Here is a 27,304-nt window from a genome sequence, read left to right on the forward strand (position 1 = left end):
CTCATGTTCTCTCTCGCTCTTGCTCGCTCTCAAATAAATAAATAAATAAAATCTTTAAAAAGAAGAGAAAGAAAATTTTATATTTTCAGCCTAATATTTCAGTTAAGTGTTAACCTTTTTCTAATACCAACTGAGACTAGATTCAGTGTCCTGTCCCTAATGCCACATTAAGAGCCTGGGGCCAACTCTGTCAGAGCTCTTACCTACCTACCACATTGTTTCATAATAACCTTTGTGTGTATCAATCTTCCCTAAACAAGCAGCTGGAGCACAGGGCCTCTGTTTTAGGGATTTTTGTAGCCCCATGGCCTCCGGGAGTCCCGGGCACATAGTAGACACTCAAAAACAATGCACTCTGCAGAAGGACCTGTGAAGCCTGTATTTACTCTTGTTTTCCAAAGCCGCATCAAGATCTCAGGAAAATGTTTGAGGCTTATTTCAAAATCTTATCAACTTCTTTCAAAGAATTATAGATTATACCCTTTTTATCTTTCTTAATACATCAGTTTTGCTGTGCTTTCAAACACATTGTGATCTAGAATTAAATTATCAAAGATCCACTTGAGTTACCTCCAACTCAACTGTTCCTGTGTTATAACTGAATTTTATTAGATAAAACAAAGCCAATGAAAATATACTTAAAAATATCTTAAAAAATATTTTTGAACTGGGTTTTCTTTGGGATTTTTTTCCCTATATAACTTATACAAGAAAAAAGTGTTGAAACATTACAGGCAATTGTATAAACCATATTTAATGTCATGCTGACCATTCTCTCACTATAATACTAAATACCAAACAAGGTCGATTCATAAACAGCTTAAATGATGTTAATAAAAAACAGTATGGACACATATTTAAAATAGTTTTTAGTGTAATTTTGAAGGGATGAAAATTTTTAAGATGATTTTTAGGGTGAATTTCTATGATGAGAATCTACCAACTGTAATGAGAAGAAAACCAACAAATACTACATTAAATAGGCTATCCTGACATAAATATAACTAAATCTCCATAGTCTATGAAAAAGATAGGAGTATGCCATTCTATTTAGTGATGATCTAGCTGACTTAAGTCTGTTAATCATTTCCACAACCTTGCAGATAGTAAAATACACACAATTTAACTAGATTATAATTTATCAGTTAAAAATATCTATCTACTTGAATAACTGTTACCAGCCATTAACTTTACCCCATTAGAAATCTTCTTTGGTCTCCGTCCACATTTGCATGCACATGTATACATAGGCTAGATGGGAAATGCAAATAGATCAGTAGACATGATAGCTTTCTTAAATTATATTTTGCAACCTATATGGAGACCTTCTCATGTGTATTCTCTTTGCAATTTAAATCAAATATAGGTAGAAAATATATTTTAATTGAATTTAAAATGTATCATTTAAAATCTTCAAGGTGTCAGTTATTTTAGAAATTAATTTAATACATTTGCTAGCTTACGTCAATGAAAACAGTTCAGCCCTTTCTCAATCCCTACCGCAAGCAAATACCCTGTTTATTTATATTGATACAGTATGCATTTAGCCATTACTTCTTTAATAAAACCTTAACTTACTATTGTCTCAACTGCTGCATTTTATAATTTGTAAGCCACTTGTGAATAATGGTTTGTTGTTGATTTTTAAAAATATTACTATGAGTCACAAAAGACAAAGTTAATCCTAAGGGACCATGACATATTTTTCAGTTTTCACATTTTTCACAACTTAGAAGGGCTACTGCCAAGCTAGCTTTTGGGACTTCATTTTCAGCAATAATTTTCTAGAGTGACCAACACTATGGGGAAATCTGTGCTAACTGTTTAAAAAAAAAAAAAGCCTACAACTGAGTTATTTGCAGTACTGTCATGCTAACATTCAACTCAATAAGACCCAAGAAATCTCGGGAGAGGACTCTGCTAATAGCTTCTTACTGACCTCCTTGCATCAGGCTGGGCTGCTGACTGGTGGCCCAGTGGTGAATACGGCAAATGAGGTGTGAAAGCACTGATTTTTTTTAAAGGCTATGATTCTGACTCGTCAAAAGGAAAAAAAAAAAAAAAAGGCAATGAGTTATATAATAGATATATATTTTTCTTGAATTCCCCCCTTCAGACCCTCCATCATGGGAACTTAAGCATGACCTGGAATATTAATTATGTCAGGTTGAGCAACGAGCAAATGTACCATTTGTTACCCAGTCACCCTTAGCATTACATTAATATTTTGAACCATTCCATATTTCTAACAATCTATCAGTTGCTCTTTTCTTCTCAGTTTTTATTCTTTAGACTTATAAGTATTGTATGGGAAAGTACTTTAAAAGTGCAACTGATTTAAAAACAAATGGATGATGGATTTGAAGCATCTACTATTTTATTTCATGGAGAATGTTTTTACGATCATTTTCCACTCATCCACAGACCTTCATTTTGTAATTGCCTGGGGGAACCTATATTCCAATTCTCCCCTCTTCTCTTTGTTATTGAGGTTTACTTCTAAAACAAGGTGCTGTAAAATAAAAAGAATCTGAAACATGATTTTGTATATCTATAATTCCCAAAGCACAATGATTAGTCTTTCCATTTCTTATTTTACCATATGAGAAATAATAATCTCTCGTAATTTCAAAGTAACTGCTCACTCTGGAATGAGGAACTACTAAGTATACAGGAGAGGTGGGAAAATTCAAGTTTCACTTTTGCAAATGACAATTACACAGCAAATGGGAGTTGACTGCCACATAAAGGAACAAAATCAGAAAGTATTTTCTTGCATCAGGATTCAGAATTTGTGAATACTGGGAGAGATACACAGTTCTAAAAAGGGGGGGATGCTGAGTAAAAGATGTTCAGGATCTAAGCTTTAATCAAAATTATTTTAAAAAAAATTAGACACTAAGCCAGCACAGAAGGGCAGAAGATCTCTACTAACGAGGAAAGTCAAAGTGGGCCGGAGAACTGTGAATGAAGTATTTGTGAGGGTAGGGACTGCTGAATCAACACTGACCAACGCACTTCATCATAATTATCAGGACACACCAGTACCAGGGGATTTATAAAAATCCCACTCAGCAAATAATTGCCCTGCTGTTAGGAGACAGTCAGAGTGTTAACACACTGTCACAGTCCAGTGTTTAGTAAGATATTCTACATTCAATTACTCTTGCTGAGAACTAAAAGGAACCATGGTCATTTCGCACCACCTCAGTTACGCTTCCGCATGCATTTCAGACAACAGCCATGTTAACCCTCACATACGGTACCCCAGAAGGAAGAAGGATTTCATGGAAACATTTGGGATTCACAAGGAACATATCTGGCATAAAACCTATCTCTATATAGCAAGATTTAGAAAGAAAAAACTATTACTAACTATACATGCTTTTCTGTGACTTCAGTGAAGAAGTCGAATTTTTAAATGTTTTGAGTCAAAGTACAGAGTGGGGTCATGTTAAATGGAGAATCCTGAAGTAGCTGGCTTCATTAGTTTAACAAATGATTTTTATGAATCATTTTGATATCCTAAACATTATCATCATATATTAAAATATTTTCATTAAATATTGATTAAAACAATGAAATTTAAATAAAATGCCATCCTCTACATACTAACTCAATTCAATAAATATGTAGCATCTACTAACTTTGAAACACTTTACTGGATCTAAGGTGGGTACAGATGAATGAAAAGTGATCACTCCCACCAAGCCATTCTCAGTGGTGGGAGAGGGGAGGGCTAGGAGAGCAATTTTGTGACTGACAATAACATAGCCAGCCTGTAGTAAGTATCCACTAATTGCTGTTGTAAAAGAGGTTTACATCTTTTAGAACTGTGGGAAAAATATCCGACTTTCTTCTAAAGGTGGGTAGAATTTTGATAATAAAAAGGGAAGAAAGGCATTGCAGGCTAAGGGAAGGGTAAAAATAAAGACAAACATATTTGTGGGAAAACACAGAACAGCTGTTCAGTGACTATCACATTGGCCAGTTTAAGCATGAGGCTATAGTCAGAGATGAGCTTATAAAGATAAATTGGGGCCAAACTCTAAAAGGCTGCAAATTACACTTAATTCTGCATAAAATGGAAATCTGTTGATTTTCACATTCTCTCTTAGAAGGTAAACTCAGGAAGAAGTCTGAAGCAGGCCTACAGAAACGGACTCCATGAAAACACAGGTGAAAACCACAATTTAAGGGACAGAACAAGCATCAGAACCAGACTCAGAGCAGGCATACTGAAATTATCAGAACAGAAATTTAAAACAACTATTAACATGTTAAGGGATCTAGTGGATAAACTAGACAGCAGGCAAGAACAAACAGGCAATGAAAACAGAGATATGGAAATTCTAAGAATCAAAAAGAAACACCAAGAAAAACATGATAACATAAATGAAGACTGCTTTTGATGGATTTATTTGTAGACAGGACATGTCTGATTAAAGAATCTCTGAATCTGAGGATATGTCAACAGAAAATTCCAAAATGGAAAGGCAAAGAAAAAAGTCTCATAAAAATATAACAGAACAGGTGTGCCTGGGTGGCGCAGTCAGTTAAGCACCCAACTCTTGGTTTCAGCTTGGCTTGTGATCTCAGGGTTGTAAGACTGAGCCCCAAGTTGGGCTCTGTGCTCAGCACGGAGTCTGCTTGAGATTTTCTCTTCCTCTCCCTCTGGCCCTACCCCTTGTGCTCTCTCTCTCAAATAAAAATAGATAAATGTTTAAATATGTGTATGTAACAGAATATCCAAGAAAGGTGGGACAACTACAAAAGGTATAACATGCACATAATGGGAACCCAGGAGAAGGAAGAGAGAAAGGAACAGAAGACATATTTGAAGTAATAATGCGTGAAGATTTCCCCCAAATTAATATCAGGCACCAAACCACAGATCCAAGAAGCTCAGAGAACAGCAAGGAAAATAAATGACAAACACACAAACATATACAGAGGCATAGCATATTCAAACTTCTAAGAATCAAAGATAAGATGTTACAAGCAGCAGAAGTGATAAGCACCTTACCTACAGAGAGGCAAAGACAAGAATTACATCCAACTTTTCCTCAGAAATAATGCAAGCAAGACAAGATGCCTAGAGTGAACCCTAATATAAACTATGGACTTTGGGTAATAATGATGTGTGGGGGTAAAGAATATATGGCAACTTCCTGACCAAATTTGTTGTGTACTCAAAACTGCTCAAATTTTTAAAAGCCTATAAAAATAGTTAAACATCTGCTTAGTATATAACACAACACTTCCATTCCTGGGAATCTATACAAGAGAGGTGAAAAAACATGGAACACTGCCTCTCTCAACACCTGGCTCAGAGTACACAATCAATCCATGCTTATCTGAATAAGTGATATAGACCAAAAGTCTATAAAGGAGGTGAAGACTGCTTATTGAAAGGTAAGAAGAAAGAACAGTGGAAACAGAAGAATGACATGGACAGGGAGCATTCTATAGAAACAGGACCAGAAGACTCTGATAATAATGTTTATTAAAAAGAACATAAGAGAATGTGGACTTACAGAAAAACCTGGGCTTAGAACCCAGGCAGAGGAGGTAGAAAGAGAAGCAGTTATGCAGGAATATTACTACCTGTTTTGGAGTTATTAGAACTGAGCTCCCCAAAATCCAGGTTGAAAGGTCCAGTGCATAGTTGTAATAGTAGGTCTGGAATTGGGAAAGAGGTCATTGTGAGCGATTGGAGTGTTTTCTGAATAAAAATACCTGAAGGTCTGAAAACAGATGGGGTCATTGAGGGAGAGCATGGAGAGAATTCAGGGGAACAGTCTTAGGAGTGTGTACATATAAGAAAGAAATGGGAGAAGAGATGCCCATGAAGGACACTCAAAAGAGCAAACAGTGAGGGAGGAGAGGCAGTTCACAAGGGAGAAGACCGTTTCATGAAGGAGGTCAGCAGTGTCAGAAGCTCAGGAGAGGTAGAACAGCACGAGGACAAAGAATGCACAACTGGCATGGTAATTAGAAGGTGACAGGTGACCTCCACAGAAGTAAATTATGTTCTTGTGGCACAAATCACATCGCAATTCATTGAATGTGAGGAAAGAAAAAAGAAGTGGAGACTGATTTGAGTCTTCTAAAATATAGCAATATTATGATGACTCAGAAAATCTTGGGACTAAAAGAACATCCCCCTTCCCCTGCCCCCCAACAGGATTCCCTTTAACTATACTGCATTTTGAAAGAATTTCTAAGAGAAGAGTCTACGTAAAAGACTTTCTGGGAAATCTTCCCCACTAAACTATTCCTTTATCTTTTTCTCTGCAAATGTCAAGTCACTATTCTACTGATCCCTGCAAGGACTGGATGAAAGTTGCTTATTTTCTTGCTCAGGAAATTTTTCTAGGCCTGTTCCTTTCCCTAACACGTAGCAACCCCCCTACCCGCCCCCCAGTATAGCTTCATTTACCTCCTCTCCTCCTCTATCTGCTACCTTGGCACTCTCTCCAGCTTTGGCTTTGATTCCTGCTTTTCGATTTGAGTCACAGCATTGACAGTTTATAAATAATTATAAAATACTGAAATTAGCATTGATATGTATATATAGCCATACTGAGAATAGACTATTCTGTGGGGTTAGGATGCCTGGTATTTGAGCAGTATGAAAGAAGAGAAGGGATGCGCCTGGTGTGTAAGGTGAAGGAAGACATTCCCAGAAAACAGCGAGATGTGCAAAGGAGCAGAAACTTTAAATAACTGTGATATTAAAGAACTATAAATAGTCCCATATAATATCAGAGTAAAGATACACATTGAACACTACTGAATAGACTATTGAAGAAGACTGAGAAGAAATGATCAAAGAGCAGAAGGTTGACCACAGTGTCACCAAGGCCAAAGGAAGCTCCAATACCACAGGTGTGATGAGCAGTGTGCAAATCTCCCAGAGGTCCTGTGGATTTATAATTAGGAGATTCCTGGGTGACCTTATCAAAAGGTATTCTGAGTAGAGCAGTGGGAGTGGACACCCAGTTCCACAGTGATGTGAAAACTCCCTATTGCGATGCCTTTAACACACGATTTCTACACGTTCTGGGCTGGCTTATTATACGTACTAGTGAAGTCTGAATGACCTAAGAAAAACAGTAAAGCATGTTTTTATGACCACCACCCACCTCAAGCCTTCCATTATATACCATTGTTCCCCCCTCAGAAACCTATTTTCTCTTGCTCAGTTCCTCTACAGATGATTTAATTTGAAAATGATTTCATGGTTTGGGTTTAAAAGATGACTTTCAAGACAATTAGTTGCTAAATACTTAGCATCACAGAAACAGGCAACAGAATTGAAAATTTTCTTTTGTTAAAGAAAATGTACTAATAGAATGGAGCATTTGTCAAACTTTATTCCCAGTGTTATCTGAGGCTCTGCAAGAAACTGATTTCCCAAGAGTCTTTGAAGAAAGATTTCTTAAGCAAACAGGAGGAAGCCATTTTAAGTTTTATCAAAGTATAGGACTGACTGCCTCATGGGGAAATGCTATGTTGCCTTAATCTGGTTGGCTATAATCTTGTGACCAAATCTCAAAGACCACCTCTTTTTTAGACTACTGTGCTCTCACAGGCTTGTTCTGTCGACCTGTGACTTCTTGGATGGAAATTATTAATTAGAACCTATTAGGTTAGATTATACCTGCCACTTTGTGATAATTGAGCTGAGTCTTTAGTATTTTTGCACTTTTCTGTGTTATCCTTCAATAAAAATTTTGTTTTATCTTTTTTAGGTTATCTTTTGCTTCCTTATTTTGCTTTGACCTCCTTAGCGGTAGGGAGCCCAGAAAATTCCACTATGCTTCACAACCGTTATCTTTTTTCAACTCAAACGTAAGCTCTCTTCTGGTGGTAACACAATTTGGCCACAAACACAATTAGAGGGAAAGTAAGTTAACTGAAGGGAGATGACAACACAATATTTTGATAAAAAAACTGATGTGGTCTAAAATGAGTAACAGTCTAGTCTCTGGCTTTTGGGGGGTACTGCTGGGTTATTTCACAAGTTTTTAGGTGAGCTTTTACTTTCATTTCCTTCATTTCAAAAATATGAGGGAATAATACCTCCCTTATACTTTTTATTTTATTTTTTTAATTTTTTTTAAAGATTTGATTTATTTATTTGATAGAGAAAGGGGACACAAGCAGGGGGAGTGGGAGAGGGAGAAGCAGGTTTCCCATGGAGCAGGGAATCGGATGTGGGGCTCGATCCCAGGACCCCGGGATCATGACCTGAGCCCAAGGCAGACGCTTAACCGACTGAGCCACCCAGGCACCCCTCCCTTATACTTTTTGATCCGTTAATTCACTTTCAGCCCTACATATTATTACTGTGCTAATGAAAATAAAGAACAGGCACAGAGACTTAAATTTCTCTACATTAAGAGATAATCAGATCAAATAACTGTATTTGCTTTTTTGTCAAATTGGCATGTCAAATAATTGTCTGCCGAATTAATCCCAGCTCTCCTTTAGATTCTCTGGTATCCTCATCCTCAACTACCCTGTTCCTTTTCTCAGTACTTCTGATCCCTCGCCTATAATCTTTTCAACCTTGCCCTGTGGAACCCTTCTCCCATCTATGCTAAACAACTTCTCTTTGCTCCCAAATTTTTCAATAAATATATTCTCTACCTTTTTTTTTTTTTTTATTATGACTGAAGCTTCCTTCGCCTCTAGAACACCACTTCCCTTGCAGCAGGCCTACTGAACAAAGCATTTTAGTACTCCCCTGTACCACAGTGACTAGGGAGAGATTTGCATTTTCTTAGTTCCCCAATGTCATTTTCAAACCAGTACTCATCAACCTTCTTGCAGTCTAAACTATGCATTCTTTTATCCCTCCCTGTGGTTATCATATACAGACCCGCTGGTCATTTGCCCATATTCATGATAGTCTTTGGCACTTAGTTCAGTCTTCCTTTCTACTATGTGCTCTGGGATAACTTCTGGGTGATTTCATGTATAGGCGGGTGACCCATCCCAACAGTATAGTCTCACAGTTCTTTGACTCCTCCAACTTCACTGACCTTTACCTTTACACATTACTAGTTAGAGCAAGAGAAAGATGACAAAAACATTTACATTCTTACAGATACCTCTTTATCTCAAATCATATGATCACAAAACAATGCGTAACCGTGTTGAGTAGGATGTCTGTTGTTTCAGAACGTCAGCTGATGCCTCAAAGATGAAAATACTTCTTTTTAAAAGATTGATTTATTTTAGAGGGCGGGGGGAGGGGCAGAGGGGGACAGAGAGAGAGAGACCATCTCAAGCAGCCTCCTTACTGAGCATAGAGCCCAACTGAGGGCTTGATTCCATGACCCTGAGATCATGATCTGAACCAAAATCAAGAGTCAGATGCTCAACCAACTGAACCATTAGGTGCCCCAAGATGAAAATACTTAATAGATGATATAACTACCCACCCTTATTCCTCTGTTCATGGCTCTTTTCCCAAGAAGACAAACTCATTGCCCAACAGCTCTCCAGAAGTGCCCATGAAGGCTTGCTTGCCTTCCTGTGAGAAGACTCTGCATCTTAGACTTATGCCTCCCACCTCCTGATGCTTAAAGGAACTGATAAGCTTTCACATACAAAACATCAAAAGCTAATAATGCTGAATATATTGTCTAGTAATTGTCATCAAATAAATAGAAATTTAAAGATACATGGGACTCCTGGGTGGCTCAGTCGGTTAAGCGTCTGCCTTCGGCTCAGGTCATGATCCCAGGGGCCTGGGATCGAGTCCCGCATCGGGCTCCTTGCTCAGCGAGGAGCCTGCCTATCCCCCTGTTTGTGCACTTTCTCTCTCTCTCTCACTCTGACAAATAAAGTTTCAAAAAAAAAAAAAAAAAAAAAATTTAAAGATAATATTTTAAGCCATCTTCCAGGAAAATAATGTTGAGCTAGGACCTCTTTAAACCATACCTTAAAAGAAACCAAGCATGGTTTTGAAGATAGCCAGACCGTAGTTTGAATTTCATCTTCACTCTATCTAGTTATGTAACTTGGCTTAATTTGGGACATTATAGAATTTAAAAAAAAAATGTTAGTTTCACCTTTGCCTTTCCTTTGAATATAAGATTTGCCCTTTTAAAAGTCACTTAAAATATATTTTACCAAATACAGGTATCAGTTACTAAAAATTATTACATCTGTCAAAATGATTGTTTTATTTATAGTTTTTATTTAATTCAGAGAAGAAATAGTGAATACTTGGGACTGAAATAAAAGCTGCCTTTCTTGTTTTTAATATGAAAGTATTTTAAATCAGAATTAGGACATGTATTAGAAATACCATGACTTTGACATTAGAAATTGGGGATACTAAAGTGACATGGTTGCTCTCTTTTATGAATTCGCCTATGTTAGAGGGAAGTAGATGTAACCAGAATACCAATGGTAAATGTTATATAAAGACATGGAAGAAAAAAGCAACAACCGTGCCTTGCAAGGTCAGGGAAGGCCCAACCACAGTTTTAGCATTTAGATAATTGTCAACAGAGAAGTTGATTTTGGTATGGATATATAAAGAACCGAGCCAGGTAAAATAAATTGAATCATTTTAATGATATGAATTTAAGACTAATTCAGATTTGATTATGCATAGATAGCATAAGCATAAATAACAAATATGAATACAACAAAATTATATTATCTTAATGATTCATAATTTATTTCAAAGATATATTAATACTGAAATTATATGCATATATATAAACACATGTATTAATTTAAAAGGAGACGGAAAATAAAGCTGAATAAATTTAAGAGAAAAAAATTTAAAATACAACTCATTAAAGGGACTAAAACTATAAAGGAATGTTTTACATTATATAAGCACCTTGAAAATACTACTTTTCTCTAAACTAAGAGCGATCATATCCTTTCAGCAAGACTTTCCCTTCAGCATAACAACAGCTACTGACACCTGCAGTTCATTTATTTTAGGCCTAAGAGATAGTAACAGATTAAGATTTAAAGACAAATTCTTCCTCTTTCCTCCCTTCTTCACACCTTCCTTCCATTTTCTCATCTTTTACTTTACTGTCCGCTGTGATATTGTGTAGATAACATAACTCCTTTTTGAGTGAAATACTTCCAACTGTCAAAAGATATATAAATAGAAACACCAATTGATAAGACTATTTAACAGAAAACCCGCCACTTTACACTAAAATATTTATTATTTATTTATTTATTTATTTGACAGAAAGAGACAGAGAGAGAGAGAACACAAGCACTGTAAGCAGGAGAGGGAGAAGCAGGCTCCCCGCTGAGCAAAGAGCACGACTTGGGGATCGATCCCAGGGCCCTGGGATCATGACCTGAGCCGAAAGCAGATGCCTAACGACTGAGCCACCCAAATGCCCCTATACTAAATTTAAAGTCATGTTTCTCACACCATAATGAAACTAATTTTTTTTTTTTAAGTAGGCTCCGTGTGGAGCCCAATGCGGGGCCCAAACCCACAACTCCAAAATCAAGACCTGAGCCATGACTCTGACATCAAGACCTGAGTTGAGATTAAGAGTCAGATGCTTAAATGAATGAACCACCACAGGTGCCCCGAAACTAATTTTTAATATATATTTTTAAATAAACATCTGCACTTCCTCTTTGCTTATGTTTCTTTTGTGATTATAATACATATATAAAATATTGTACAAACTTTCTATGTCTTTCAAAATATTTACCTACCTTATACTGCATAAAATCTCAAGATCACAGACGATTTCCTGTGTTGGACTATACCTTAATTAAGACTCAAAAGTTTAGAAATACTCATGTTCTTAACAGTGACCTTAAGGACCAAATAAGCTACATTAGTCAATGTTTGAGTATCTTGATCACTGACTTAGTTTGAGTTCATTTTAAGAAAATATTTGAAAGAATAAACTCTCTCCCTGTGTCCCTAGTTTTAATACAAAGGAATAATGTTTTTGATTATAGGGTACAAGGGCTAGGGAAGGAGATATATGGAAGATTAAAGGAAGAAGAAGAAATAAAGAAGATGGATTAAGCCAAAGCCTGCGATTTTAAAATCTGGCCTCTAGCTATTCACTGGAAATATTTCTAACATTTTCCAATCCAAAAGAGTGAATTTAAATATTAAGAACATGGGGTGAGCAGAACTTCTCTATTCTTCTGGACTTGCAGAAGAGCTAAGATAAATCATGAGCTGACAAACTCTACCTCTTCATTATTTATCCATTTATAACAGCATCTAACTTCTAACTGGTCTCATTCTAAAATATTTCTGAAGTGTCTTAAAAATAGAAAACTAGTGGGGGCGCCTGGGTGGCTCAGTTAAGCGTCTGCCTTCAGCTCAGGTCATGATCCCAGGGTCCTGGGATCGAGCCCCGCATCGGGCTCCCTGTTCAGCGGGAAGCCTGCTTCTCCCTCTCCCACTCCTCTTGCTTGTGTTCCCTCTCTCACGGTCTCTCTCTCTCTCTTTCAAATAAATAAATAAATAAAAATCTTATAAAAAAATTAGAAAACTAGTCATAATGATATTAGGAATAAATCTTCAAATCTACAAACTATTATAGCCCCAATTATTTCATCAGATCTAATTAGAGCAATGGTATAACTTCCTTGAGTTTCTAAGTTTTAGATTTCATTGTATTATAATTGGGGATAGCAAAAAGAACCACCAAAAACTGTCTTCTCTAATTAATGAAGAAGTTGAAAAAATTGATTATAATTAACATACCAACATTAATTTTATAAAAACTAATATAAATAAGCATATACCAGTTAACTGTTAATTACCCCTTGTGTAAAACATCTGCATACAATTTAAAATATGGTGTGCTAAGTATAAAGGTAAGTAAAAAAACATTTTACATTAAGGTAGAAAATGGGAACTGCTTTTGTTACAAATTTCTCTAATTCTTTTCTGACTTTTGAATTTTCTATTAAAGCTGTATTTGAAATTTTATATAAGCCTGTGTTTGTGTATGTGTATACACATATGTAGAGGTGTATATATAGGTTATTGTGTAATACATGTAATACCTAATAAGAACTCTCCCTGCCCCATACCTAATACACTAAAAATTTACCTCATTACTGGATGGAAATAAATAGACCCCGATTTTGATGTCCAAAAATAAAAAAATAGAGGACTAAAGAAAATCAGGTGCCTCAATTTTACGGATAGGACTAAAATAATAATGTTCATTTAAATGTCTGAATGTTAGATTTGATATCTGATATGCAGAAGATTATTCATATAAAATTAAATTGAATTAAATAAATTAAAATAGCTTTAATGGCTAAAACTTCTTTGAGCAAGTTTAACACAATACAAAAATATAGTCCAACAAGAGGTGAAATAACAGTGAAATTGATTCAGCTTAACCTCCGGGGCCCTCATTTTGACAGGCTCTTTCCATAACACAAAGAGGGACCCTGGCAATGTGTTCACATGGTTATGTTCTTTTGTAGAATTTATGATGAAAGTAAGACATCAGTTAGTCCCACTGTCTTTTATATTCTGACTTATCCTCTATCACACTTGGGTGATCCCAATGTAAGAATAACTTTCAGGAATATTCCTGAACCCAGTGGGCAGACTCACCAGGCCTCATGAATAAAGGTGCAGGACCAGAGGCCGCACTGTACTACGAGAACATCCTAATTTGTCTGGCCCGGAAGTATGTGCTAGTGGAAGAGAAGTGGGATTTTCTTAAATGGAGAATTTGATTCTCCTCACTGCCTCTCCAAAATGGAACATCTTCCCTTTCAAAAATATACTCAATAATGCAGCATACACAAATAGGAACGCATCATTTAACTTTCTTATAATAATGAAAAAATTAGATCAATGTTCCTACAAAAAGGAGTGAATAACTTTCTCTTTTCACTCTAGAAAGCATAACAAAATTATTGTCAAAGAAAGAGGCAATCAAAGAGACATGAAACCAAAATATGGTGAGCAAATATGATAGAGCTATCAAGCAGTTAATAAACTACTATATTTACATTTTGAGTGGTGGTGTTCTCAGATGTTAAAATTTGAAATGTGCTTGAAATGATTTTTTTGTTCATTATAAAAAGTATTCATCTTCCTGTATTTGTAACTTCGTATAGTTACTTCTTGAAGGTAGATCCCCAAATTGTATTAGCTTCAGGCCCCCAAAACACATGAATCTGCCCCTGGTCACATGCATAGGAGAGGTTTACAGTGTGTGTTCTGTTAATGGACATTTTTTAAAATAACTTAAAATGTAGCATGCTGAAAAGGAAAATATATATGAGAAAAGTAGCTAAGGCACTTTTCTCTACCTGAGTGGTCTCTCTTTAACTTTTATTTTATTTTTGTTTCCATCAGTATTTTTGCCTCCATTTCTTAGATGCATGGTGGATAAGGGATGGCAAGGAGAAGAGCAGGGAAGGGACTTATTTGGGGACACAAGACTTTTTTTTTTAACCACTTCACTTTATCTCTTCAAAGAGTACTGACAATGGACAATAATTTTATCTCTTTCATATATTACAGGATAATAAAAACTATAATGTTAAAGAAGGAGGAAATAAAATGTAAAAGTTAATAGCTAATTCATTTGCCACACTAGTTCAGTCCTTGGCCTTTTCTGAACAGAGACTGCCAATAGTAACAAATTATGTGATGGTTTTGTGATGTGGACAGTTCATTTGGGACCAAGAGCAAATGACCAAACTTGAGGACCTGCCTCTTAAACTATGGATCCAAAGATCGTAGGTCAGATCTTTATTCACTACATAGTCTTCTGGAAAGAATAAATCTGCCAAGTGTCCAGAGGAAAAATGAGTACTAAACAAGAGCATTTCAATCACCAGAAAGATAATTGCTACTTTATAGAATATTGTGGGCATAAAAGTAATAAACGTGCTTTGAGCTATTCATAGAAAGGCACCATAGAAATCTACATTATGTTCTGGCTTGCTTCATTCACTCTTTTATATGCAGGGCCTAGTTTTTCTATTTGTCCATGAACTCATTCAAATCAATGTTCCTTTTAAGTACTAAAACATTTTGGAGAAAGGGTAAAAAGAGAATTCAATGAATTGAGGGTAACTCAAGGAGCAGTACATACTCAGAATGCTAGTGTTTTCAAGGATAAAGAGATAGTCGCAAACCTAGGATAAAGTCCCTTCCAAATAGAGTTTATTTAGGTGAATCACATGTAGATCATAACTCAGATTTTCACTGTGGCTGCACTGTACTGAGGATGCCCCAACATCAGAGTCTATATAAACTATTTATAGAACCTTGAGCAGGTTGCTTCATCTTCCAGACCCGCTTTCTTTAATCTATTAACAGAAAGAGCTAGAATGGTAATCTCTAAAGATCCCATGCTGCTCTAGTATATTCCAAACAGGGGTCCTGTCCTCTGTCAGCATAGTTCCTATATTTTATATTTTTCTCCATGGAAACATACAAACTACTGGGAAGTTGGCAAAAACAAATATAAGATCTTCATGTAAGACTTGTGAATCTACTCCCGCTCCCTACTTTCATAATTCTGTTTTACTGCCAGACCTTTTCAACCTAAAAAAATGTGCCATAGCCAGGGAGTGGAAAATGTATGAATTAAGAATTCATTGTTGAGAATGCTGTGTGATGCAGGAAAGAAATAAGAGGAATCTAGAGTGATATAGTTAACTAGGAATACTAAATAGCAGAGATGATAAGCAAAATGGCAAAATTGCCAAGTTTCTCTTACATGTCCTCCTAATTATCTTTACAGTGCCTTATAAGATCTACTTTTCTCCCCAGACATTCCATGTAGTCAATATATCCCTTAGCATCTCTGGCTCCCTTTGTTACCAACCTTATGCCCATTTTGGTCTTCATACTCTAGGCATTGCCTCAGGACTCTGGACATAATTTTCTTCCCTCCTTTTATGATAGCCTATTCACAGTTATTAATTTTCACCAAGCTATACTAATAAGAACACCTTAATAGCTGTCTCCTTTCTAAAAGTATTTTAATAAGGAAAAAGAAATGTATCTTTAACAATAAAGTAACGGCAAAATCAAAGTGTTAGTGGAACATATGTGAGATGTTGGCTCTTTTTTGGGGGTGGGGGAGGTAACAGGGAAGCTTCTGAGTTTCCAGAATATGACAAGCCACAAGAAGTCACCTATCTCATATAAAGAGACCCTTGTGATGAATGTTTGTTTCTAGGATATAAAATCAGACTGTATCAGGATGCTCACCCTGAGGAAAGGAAGATAAGGCTAAATATAAACAGGCAGAGTAGAGTCAGTCTGGACAGTTTCAAATGTATATGCTGAAAACTTTGGAGTTTATCCTATGGACAACAGGGAAGTTTTGGAGTTTTATAAACTGTAAAGAGACATGACATAAAAAGTACTACTGTAGCAAAATTTATCTGATAGTGGTAAATATACTGGGACAAAGAGAAAAAGACTAAACAAAAAGAAAATCATTTTATTTTTTATTTTTTTTTAAAGATTTTATTTATTTATTTGAGAGAGAGAATGAGAAAGAGAGAGAGCATAAGAGGGGAGAGGGTCAGAGGGAGAAGCAGACTCCCTGCCAAGCAGGGAGCCCGATGCGGGACTCGATCCCAGGACTCCAGGATCATGACCTGAGCCGAAGGCAGTCGCTTAACCAACTGAGCCACCCAGGCGCCCCAAAAGAAAATCATTTTAAAGATTATTACCATTGCTCAGAGTTCAGGAAATGGACATAATGGAATTTATTTAAAAGACGGTAGGAAGAATAAATTGAAAGAAGTCTGTGATTTTACACAGAAAATGAAAAAGAGTGAAAGATTTAAAAAATTTGGATGACTAGGAATAGTTTATATCATTGATCAAAATAAAGACTGACTAGGAATAGTTTATATCATTGATCAAAATAAAGACTGATTTGGACAAATAAAAGAAAAAAGCACATAAAGAAGAAAAAAAGCCAAAAAGCAGAAGGAACGCGATGTGAATGCCCTAAATCAGGTTGCATCAAACCATGAAGATCAGAAATGTAATATACTCAATACAGTGGATACTATTTTTTATTATTATGTTATGTTAATCACCATACATTACATCATTAGTTTTTGATGTAGTGTTCCATGATTCATTGTTTGTTATTTTTTTTAAGACTTTATTTATTTATTTGACAGAGAGAGAGAGAGAGAGCACAAGTAGGGGGAGTGGCAGGCAGAGGGAGAGGGAGAAGCAGTCTCCCTGCTGAGCAGAGAGCCTGATGTAGGGCTCAATCCCAGCTTAACCGTCTAAGCCACCCAGGCGCCCCTAGTGGATACTATTAACAGTCATAAATATCAAGGCATACTTCCTTTTGCCTGTAAATTATGGAAATACAGAGAGGGGGGAAGGGAGGGAAGAGGGAAAAAGAGAAAGTGGGGGGGGTCCAACCTAGAAATGAGAGAGGAACATAATATTTTTAAGTCAAAGAAGTGGTTTTTAGATAAGGATCAAGAGGTGTAAAAGTATATTCCAGACAGTTATTACAGGGGTACTTTTTAACATCACATGTGAGTTTCCCAACTATTGCTGTGGTATACCATTGACTAAGGAAAATGCCTTATGAGAAGGATCTCCAAAGATGCTTTCTGAATACACCATATACACAAAGATACATAACACACACACACACGCGCGCACACACACACACCCATGCATGCACGCACATGTGCTTGCCCACATGCAGGTAACACACTGAAAGGCTGCCATTCCTCTCTTACTTCATCACCTCAAATTAAAAGTGAGCAATCACATATTAAGCACAGAAATCTCCCCATTTATGATTTTGAGGAGATAGAGTTGAAAGCAATAAATGACTTGGAAGACTTACTGTATTTCTTTTTTTTTTTTAAAGATTTTATTTATTTATTTGAGAGAGAGAGAATGAGAGATAGAGAGCACGAGAGGGAAGAGGGTCAGAGGGAGAAGCAAACTCCCCGCCGAGCAGGGAGCCTGATGTGGGACTCGATCCCGGGACTCCAGGATCATGACCTGAGCCGAAGGCAGTAGCTTAACCAACTAAGCAACCCAGGCACCTGACTTACTGTATTTCTTAATTTACACATTTTTTCACCTTGTAAGATTTGTCTTATAAACACGTTATCCATATCAATATGGTATCCATATCAGCAGATTATCAATTATTTTTGTTATATTAAGTTTTTTTAATTAAGCTACTTTCCTCCCATATACACACGTGATTTGATAAAATTTTGAAAAAAAAGGTTGCTGAAACCATTTGTTTCTCTCAAAAAATAAAATAAGTAAAATTTCATCAATATTAATTGGAGTATGGGGTCTTTTTAAAGAATCTTAAATAACTGAAAACCATTACCTCAGTGTCCATATAAAAATTACCTATTAAAGAAAAAACACTGGAAACCTATTATGTAAGTGATGACATGAAAATTATTTCCATAAACTATTGCAAATTTTAATTAAATTTACAAATTTTCATTTTAGTTTTAACTTGAATAAGTATAAACTATTAAAAGCAATTGTTATAAAATAAAATACATGTAGTTACACTTAGTCATGAATATATTTTGAATCCATCCTTTTTCATTAGTATATTGAAATAAAAAATGGTTATATTTTTCACTGATCAGGAAACAATGTATATAATTCTATATAATAACCTATATCTCTAAACATTATTTATGATGTGGTTCTTGAATCTTACATTTGTATCTGTAACTCTGCTGTTCTCTAGGAGGATCTGTAAAAGTAAAAATTCTGGCAACATTTGAGAGGCAGTGTCTTCTAAGAGTCCAACAATAGGCCTTTTTCATGTATCTACCAGTAGGTGGAGCAGACAACATAATTTATTACCCAAGAACAAGGATGGGAATGAAAGTCAGTTTATTTGGAATAAAACAAATCTGCACATGAGATTTTCTTCAAATCTAATATGTCCTATATGTGTTAGATTTAGTTTGGTTACTGAATCAAAATAAGTAACTTTATTAAGTAATCAATCTTTGCAGAAAGATAAATTTACAAATGGAAGCAATGTTTGCATTTTACTTACTCAAATCAACTAAAATTAGCTTTCTTTTCATAAAACTTTTACAGGGACAAAGGTTTTTTGATGTGTTCATTTAATAAGGGTGCTAAACCCAATCCTGTTTTACAGGTGATGGGGTGCATAACAAATAGTATTCTCTGGGAAACATAATTGACTAATCCTATTATGTCTGTAGCAACAAATTAACCTTATTACTACTAGTAAATGGTGATTGATTATTTATGCAAATAAGTTACCATGTTCAGCTTTCTGATTGAAATAAACATATACAAAATGTGCTTTAATATGATTTGAACTTTTTAATTAATAAAACCCTGAGGGGTCTATTAATTCACTTATTGCAATATTAGTTATTTACTTGTGTAATTCCTATTAGTGCTAACATATTTGCTTGCATAAAGATGAGATACTTAATATCAGTAAAAATCAGGAATATATTTTGGAACTATTCTAAGAAGATATACACTAGATTTGTACTAACACTGACTTTGAAACAGGTTATCAGTTTGATATCAGCAAAATAGTCTTAAAATTATTAAAAATTAACATATGACTTTATTTATTATCTATATATGAAGTCACAAATACAATTTTGGCTTAGAAAATTCCTTACCTTTTCTAAAGCATTCTTTGTCTGAATTAATGTTTTATTTCTACTCATCTAAGTGAAGCTATATTAGACCTATGAAAACTTAGTCTGAAAATTAATATTCTATAAACTATCATTATATACCATTATAAATCACTCCTAAATTATTGAAATCACTAATAAAATAGTTCTAAAAAGGCTACTAGTATTATTCCCTTTAAATACATCAGCAGAACTTTTCCTATCCTGATGTACTTTTTTTTTTTAAGATTTTATTTATTTATTTGACAGAGAAAGACACAGTGAGAGAGGGAACACAAGCAGAGGGAGTGGGAGAGGGAGAAGCAGGCCTCCCGCGGAGCAGGGAGCCCGATGTGGGGCTCGATCCCAAGACCCCGGGACCATAACCCAAGCCAAAAGCAGTCGCCTAACGACTGAGCCACCCAGGCGCCCCTCCCGATGTACTTCTTATAAAAATTATTTATATTTGAATATATTTATTCAGTAAATTTTCAAATAACTGCATAAATTGAGAGTTAAAACTGACACAAGCCTTTAATAACAAATACTCAATTCATGCCTGGCTTTTATTTTGTACTTAAATGTATATTTAATATAATTTGAAATCAAAACTCTTAAAACACGCAATTAAATTAATCTGTAAATATCTCAGGAATGTTTTAAAATCTGCAGCTTAATTTCTCCCCCATAGCCAAGTCATGCTGAGAAAATCAGTAATAATACTCAAATTGAAATGTGTATCTTTCATTCTCTGAGTCTTCCTTAGGTTAGGGAAAGATTTTTGTGAAAATAAAATAATAAATGGAATTGCAAAATCATAAATATAAATGTTTGTTAATTTCAATAAGAGCACTTATATAAACTGCAATTGAAAGGTATCAAATTCCCTTCTAGTAAAAATATTTGTTTGGGATACACTGAAATCAGAGCGAATATGCCTTGTGGGGAAGGATCATATAGTATACATTTATACGTCCTACTCCTGGCTCAGTATCAGACAGACTGTCAGCACTCAAAAGTATGTTTTTTGGAATAATTAAAGAATTTTAAAGTTAAGATGTATATTCAATCTATTTATTAATGTTAGTGTTGCATATCTTTATTTAGGTTAAGGTGAATATTGCATACTTTTGTTTAGGTAAAGATGGTTTATAATTGCGACTTGTAATACCAATTTAAAATTCAACCTTTTTTACATCATGATGAAAAATAAGGAGTAAAACATCTGAAATTCCAGTACCATCCCATCAGCAAAACTAATCCCCTGACCAATGTCAACAGATGAGACTAAGATGATACCACTATTCTATTTCATTACCAAAAAAAAAAAAAAAAAAGTTTGCTTTGGGAATAAAAGTACATAGATTCAAAGGGTTGTATTTTATCTCCAGTTATTTGTGATCAAATATGAAGATCACTGTGACAAAATAGACCAACTTGCCAGATCCAAATGAAAATCTCTGATATTTTTATAATGTTCTTCTCCAAGGAAGGGTATTTAAGAACATCATTTCCCCTCTGCTGCCCTCAGGCCTGTGAGGGCAGTTGTAAAATGGGGGAGGGGGATGTTGGGGAAGATCATTATAAACATTTCTAATTTTCATTAGTAACTAAAGGAAAGCAAAGAAAAGAAATGAGAAAAATGAATGCTTCCAACAACTATGACAAACAGAAGAAAATGAAAGTATAGAATCTTCGTTTATCCTTGACAGTTTAAATTCTTTTTTCAAAAAATATTTATTTATTTGACAGAGAGAAGAGAGAGAGAGAGAGAGAGAGAGCATAAGCAGGCAGAGGGAGAGGGAGAGGCAGGCTTTCCACTGAGCGGGGAGCCCGACATAGGGTTCGATCCCAGGAACCTGGGATCATGACCTGAACCAAAAGCAGACACTTAACTGACTGAGCCACCCAGGTGCTCTTTGATAGGTTAAATTCTAATAATATGATTGTTATCATTTACTGGAATGCTCTCTAAGGGCCAGATAGTATTTTAAATATATTATATTCAATTCTCATAATGTTCTTTCAAATTGCAGAGTGAAACAGACAATTCCAGGTAATCTCCTGATATTTTACCCTAAGTGGGAGAGCTTGGATGCCAACTTACCTCTGATTTCAATGCCTATACTGTTTCTACTGTACACAGCGCCTCAAAAACAATCATTCTATTGGATGCCAAGGATTTCTGGAGACAAGAGATCACTAAACTAAAGTTTATATACATGGATATTACCAGCAGTCTGCAAGGTATAAACAAGAAGGAAAATGGGCTAGGGCATTGACAGCTTGTATTTGTTAACACAAACCTACCTAAAACACAGTGGTAATATTAAAAATTCATTAAGGTCAGGAGTCAAGTCACATGGTCAAGTTTGTGAAATAATTTGTTAAAACAGGTGTTTAAATTTAAAACTAAAATGAAATCAAAATAAAGAAATTATGCATACAAAGTATCTACCATACTCTGTGGCACAGGTAAGTATTCCACGGATATTTACTATTCCATTATTTTTTTAAATTTTTTTAAAGATTTTATTTATTTATTTGAGAGAGACAGATAAAGCAACAAGCAGGGTGAGGGGAAGGGGGAGAAGCAGGCTCTCTACTGAGAGAGCCCAATGTGGAGCTCGATCCTGGGACTCCGGGACCATGACCTCAGCAGAAGGTGGACGGACACCTAGCCAGCTGAACCACCCAGGCACCCCCTGCTATTCCATTATTTTTATTAGTAAAATAACTAAGTCTTTATGGGCTTTCTAAAACATTCCTTTATATACTCAATACCTAAGTAACCCTGGATAAAAGAGAATTAACAAATGTTTCCATTAAATCTGATTTCACCATTTAAAAAATTATTTTTGCTGTTACATTACCCATCATAAGTATAAACAGCACAATTAGATCTCAGATTAAGATAGATTCAAAGTATAAAAGGGATTCAGAGTTATCAAAATAAACAACAGTACCCAATAATTATTATCAGGTTTAAAGAATTAAAGACATATTTATGCCTCCCTTAGTTTCAACAAAACTAAAATTACTAATAACTGAAGTTAAAAAAAGAGAATTCCTGATATGTGATTCTACATTTTAAAAAATGTAGCCCACCAATTATACAGATAAATTTTTTACATTATTATGGATTTATAATTGAAACTTAAAATACCTCGACTTTTTATTTTCTGTCTTTGTTGCCTATTTAGAATCCAAAGACTTCAGTTTGAGTACCAGACCTATTATTACCAGTTTTATGTCTATAAATCAGTCCCATAATTTTCTTTCAGTTTTCTTGTCTGTTAAATGGAGATAACTCAGCTATAAAAATCTAAGTAAATACTAAGATAGTCATCATTAGTGAAAGTATTGTTAATTACTCTACTAAATAGAGGCTAGAAGTGCAGTTCTCTGTTCTAAATGTACATGGCCCGTCCAGTACGTAATGTTTTTGAATTTGGATGCCTAAAAGCATGACATTCACTCTCAGATAACACCCACGGACACTCCGCCAGGGACTTGACTTGCCCATATCTGAGACATTTGAATGTGTAACTCCAGCTGGAACTATGAGACTGAACTTGAAAGTCTTATGAGAAAAAATAACCCACAAATTGCTAGTTTCCTGCCTGAAGCTCGATTAACAAAATATATTTCAACCCCCAAATTCATGTTGTTTTTTAACCATATTTCTTTGTGAGCAGAATATTCTACACACCAATGTATTTTTTCTTAGCAACTATGACAAGATCTGAGGCACTAAAATTTTACCATTTATAAGAAAATCATTCTAAGTATTCCAAATTCCACATTTGTATCTCAATAGGAAGATGTAATTGCTGAAGCAGGTTTATTCAAAGCTTTACTTGAAAACGTGCATCAAACTTTAGAAAGGGTGTAAAAGAATGCTTTTAATCTCAACATTAGCTCAAGTGAAAGAGAAAACCTGAAAGCGACCTCAGTTTAATAACTTCTTAGCTCTTGATCAATTCTCGAAACAACAATAAGCCACTCAGAATGGGTTTCAAAAGCGAGGTTATGCCCTTCGTGTTGTGTTATCACAGTGGCAGATCACACTGCTGACGTGGACCTTCTGCCGGCGTCCCAGCGGCTGCCTACGAAGCTGCTGTCACAGACGAGCCATGGTGCTTAAGCGCACCTACACAGAAGCACGAAATTGAACGTGAAGTAGTGTCTTTGTGATATCTTTTCAACAAGTCATGTCCCATTCAGCCTGCTACTTTATCTCTGTCAGGCCAGGGGCCCAAGTGGTTTACGGGAGCTGTCAGGGACAGGTAGACCAACCTGCTTTGTGCTGAGGAGGTAATGCGTCTTCCGGGCTTGGTAATCTCTTTTCTTCTCTTCCCTTTCGAGGTCGGCCTTCTTCTCTTCTCTTTCTTTCATCTCTGCAAACTCCTCCAGTGCCTCCCTGCATCAAAACAATCTGCAGTTATTTATGATACTAAAACTCTGCTAGCGTTTTCCTTCTTCCACTGATGATAATCAAGAAATTTTTTGAGCAGCTACCATCACCCACATCCATCAAAATCAGTGGTGTAATCGATCTTACCTGCACATTCCACTGAGTCTTTGTAATCTTTAAAAAGCGTTTCAGTGATTTTTCAGTGGTTAAATTTTTTTAAATCAAATATCTACATATTATAATTAATTCAACAGCTAAGGAAATATATCAAGTGCAAAGTAAGTGAACGACTACATTGCCATTTTCTTTGGTTGAAGATTAGCTATTTTGGGTGTATGTAAATATCCCAAAAAACCATCTGAGCTACTGATTTCCTTTAAATTTTGATTTCATATTTACAAATCTCTAATCATTTATTTTGTATACTAACGGACTAATTTTGAAAGTGTGATGGGTTTTTATAAATATGCTTAAGTTTACTTCAGTTAACAGTTCAAATAATACCAACATGTATTAACCTGCACTTGAAACGTTATTTTGTTCAATTATACAGATAACTAAAATAAAAGCTAAACTAGGTGAATAAGTTAATGGCTTTCTAGGTATCATAAATTCCATTAAAATAATGAAAATTTCATCATTTATGTGTGTGTATCTAAGAAATTTAAACAAAAAATAAACTTTTAAAATATACTATGTGAAAAATGCCTGATAAAGATATTATGAAATATGGAAAAAAATAAATCTTCTATTTTCACAGAACAAATTTAACTATTCATGTTAAAATAATGTTTTGAAATTATATGTTGTTCTTTTTTAAAAATAGATATCTTAGTGTCCAGTTCTTTAAGTAAAATTTTAAGCAAATGATCTGAGCAGTTACCTCAAAGATATCAAGGGAAAGTAGAGGGAAAGTTTCCAAAAATAAAAAAAGATTCTCATTTCTACTTCAATGTCTAGAAATATTTTTGTTGCAATTTTATGTTAAAGGCTACTAATACAATACTTCATACAAGGTTACTTATGAAACACACTGACGTTTAAAAATCACCATGCTATGCTATTGCAGCAGAGCAATTTTTTCAACATAAGATTAAATTGCAAAATAAATGAATTACTTGGAGTGGCATGGCCCTCATTTTGCCACCCTTCTCTTGAAAATTGCTTATTAATATGAAAAAAGGAGTCAGAAAATAGCCTGTTTTACGTTATGCATAGTATTTTGGGGGCTTCTGCGCCCACAGAGCTGGGCTAGCTGCACATTTAGATTGTGTTGGCAAGCTGGTACAATGACCTTTCTGACCTGCATCTCAAGGCTATTATTAATCGCTAAGTAACCTGGTAAAGCCAAACAAATTTGTTTCCATTGAAAGGATCTCTATCTGTGTCTGAGAATTTGTTCTGTACCAAACAAACCTCATTAACTGTGTCCATTTTTGACAAAGAACCAGGAGTTAGAAGGATTGGTGACCTTTCTTTGTCCTTATGGTACAAATTTCAAGGCAGGTACATATGAATAAATGAGAATTTTTACCAGGAAAAATAACAATCACATGTTACATAAAAAGCTAATGCATTATTAATTTTCATCTTTACTTTTAATATTATGTAAAAAAATTCTTCTATAATTCCTCTTATAAGTCTTTAAGATAATTTAAAATAACCAATGAACTGCCTCTACAAGGTTAATTATTCAGATATGCATGTATCCAATTTTATGTCATTCCAAAGATAAGCACAGTAATTTTCCAAGCAATCACAAAAATAAAAAAAATATATCTACAAAGAAGTTTGTGCTCTATAAATGATTTAATGAAGAAGAGATCTTACTTACATAAGAAAGAAAAAAATACCCAATATATTTGCACACACACGTGAACAGGTAAGGGGCAAAGAAGTAATGGGATTTGGATACAAAATGAAAAGTGTAAATTATTTGATGTAGTAAAAACAGTCCATCTCCTGGATATGGAAATGTAAACAAAAAACAGCATGAACTCAGGGAGCTTGACAAGGAAAGCAAAAACTGAGAGATACGGTAAAAGAATGTCAGTTTCCAGTATGTAAAGAAAGCACACCATAAACCCAGAAGGAACTGGGAAGGCCTAAAAATAAATCCAAGAAATTTGACAAAACATTAGAAAAACTGATCTGTGGTAATCTCAAAACACAAAAGTAATTAATTTAATAAATTTATACAATTTTTGAAAAAAATCAATCTTATGTTCCTGATTTATTGCCATACTTGAGAGCGTACAGATATATCGAACACCACAGTTACAGTCAGGTCAAACAGTCTTTGTTTAATGACCAAGTAGGAAGAGCTGAATAAATTTTTATCCCTGATATACAAGTTTTGTTACATCGATAGTGATGAAGAGATGTCTCAGTGTAAAGGATGTAATAAAAAATTATGATCCCATTAAAGACTAAATGATGGAAACCATTTGAACTAGGTTTCTTTATAAAATTATAAAAATTATCGATTTTTTTATCCACGGATTTTCTCTTTTAAATGCAGTACTTTTAAAAGTTAAATTTTTTCCCAAATAATTCCAGGTTGTTTTCAATATATTTTTTTCATTTCAGGCATATATATTGTCTTATTTCTATCCTTAAAAAAAGTCCTGTGATATATATGCGATAGATGTTACTAATTACCTTATTTTACAAATATAGTTAACACATAAAGAGATGAAGTGATGTATTCTAAATAACAAATCAGTTAATGGCAGAAATGGAATTAGGATCCTTAGATTTACAAATTCTCTAATTGCAGATTAGGTTGTAGTCATCCTGCTACAAGATATACTATGCAGAAGAGATTTTTTTTATTGAATGAACCACATACATTTTCTTTTATTTTGTGATCCTGTTTTCTACTGTATAGCTAAAGAAACCTGGGTAAGTGCCAGGACTTCCTGTATCACTTTTCATAAATATAAATTATCTGGTGATATCAGTTTAAAAATGAAGGTAAAAATTACTAAAACTTTTGTAAAGTCTTTCATATTCAATATATTTTGCTAATGCTAATTATATTTATGATAAAATATTTACATATTCTAATTATGATAGCAATAATAAAAATAATAATAGCTACTTGGAAGCCATACAGTGGAATGGTTCAAAGCATATACTCTGAAATGACGCCTGGTTATATAAACTCTCTGCTGTGCTATTTACTAGCTGCTTAATATCTGAGTCTCAATATCC

The 27,304-nt window shown here is 34.9% G+C and overlaps 1 protein-coding gene across 10 annotated transcripts in view; it reads right to left on the reverse strand.

Moving 5' to 3' along the window:
* Positions 1 to 27,304, reverse strand: part of SPATA17 (spermatogenesis associated 17) — a 215,146-nt gene that overhangs the window by 119,750 nt on the left and 68,092 nt on the right. For all 10 annotated transcript variants that reach the window (XR_012375661.1, XR_003212173.2, XM_073884110.1 and 7 more), the window contains exon 6: positions 23,971 to 24,094. Coding sequence is in view for 8 of the 10 variants with exons in the window: in XM_073884110.1 (XP_073740211.1) it covers positions 23,971 to 24,094 (124 nt within the window). In the remaining 2 variants the exon portion in view is untranslated. The remainder of the gene's footprint in view (positions 1 to 23,970; positions 24,095 to 27,304) is intronic.

The sequence above is a fragment of the Callorhinus ursinus genome, unplaced genomic scaffold, assembly GCF_003265705.2.
Source record: "Callorhinus ursinus isolate GAN/ISIS: 27379988/994484 unplaced genomic scaffold, GSC_fseal_2.0 scaffold54, whole genome shotgun sequence".
Taxonomy (NCBI): Eukaryota; Metazoa; Chordata; class Mammalia; order Carnivora; family Otariidae; genus Callorhinus; species Callorhinus ursinus.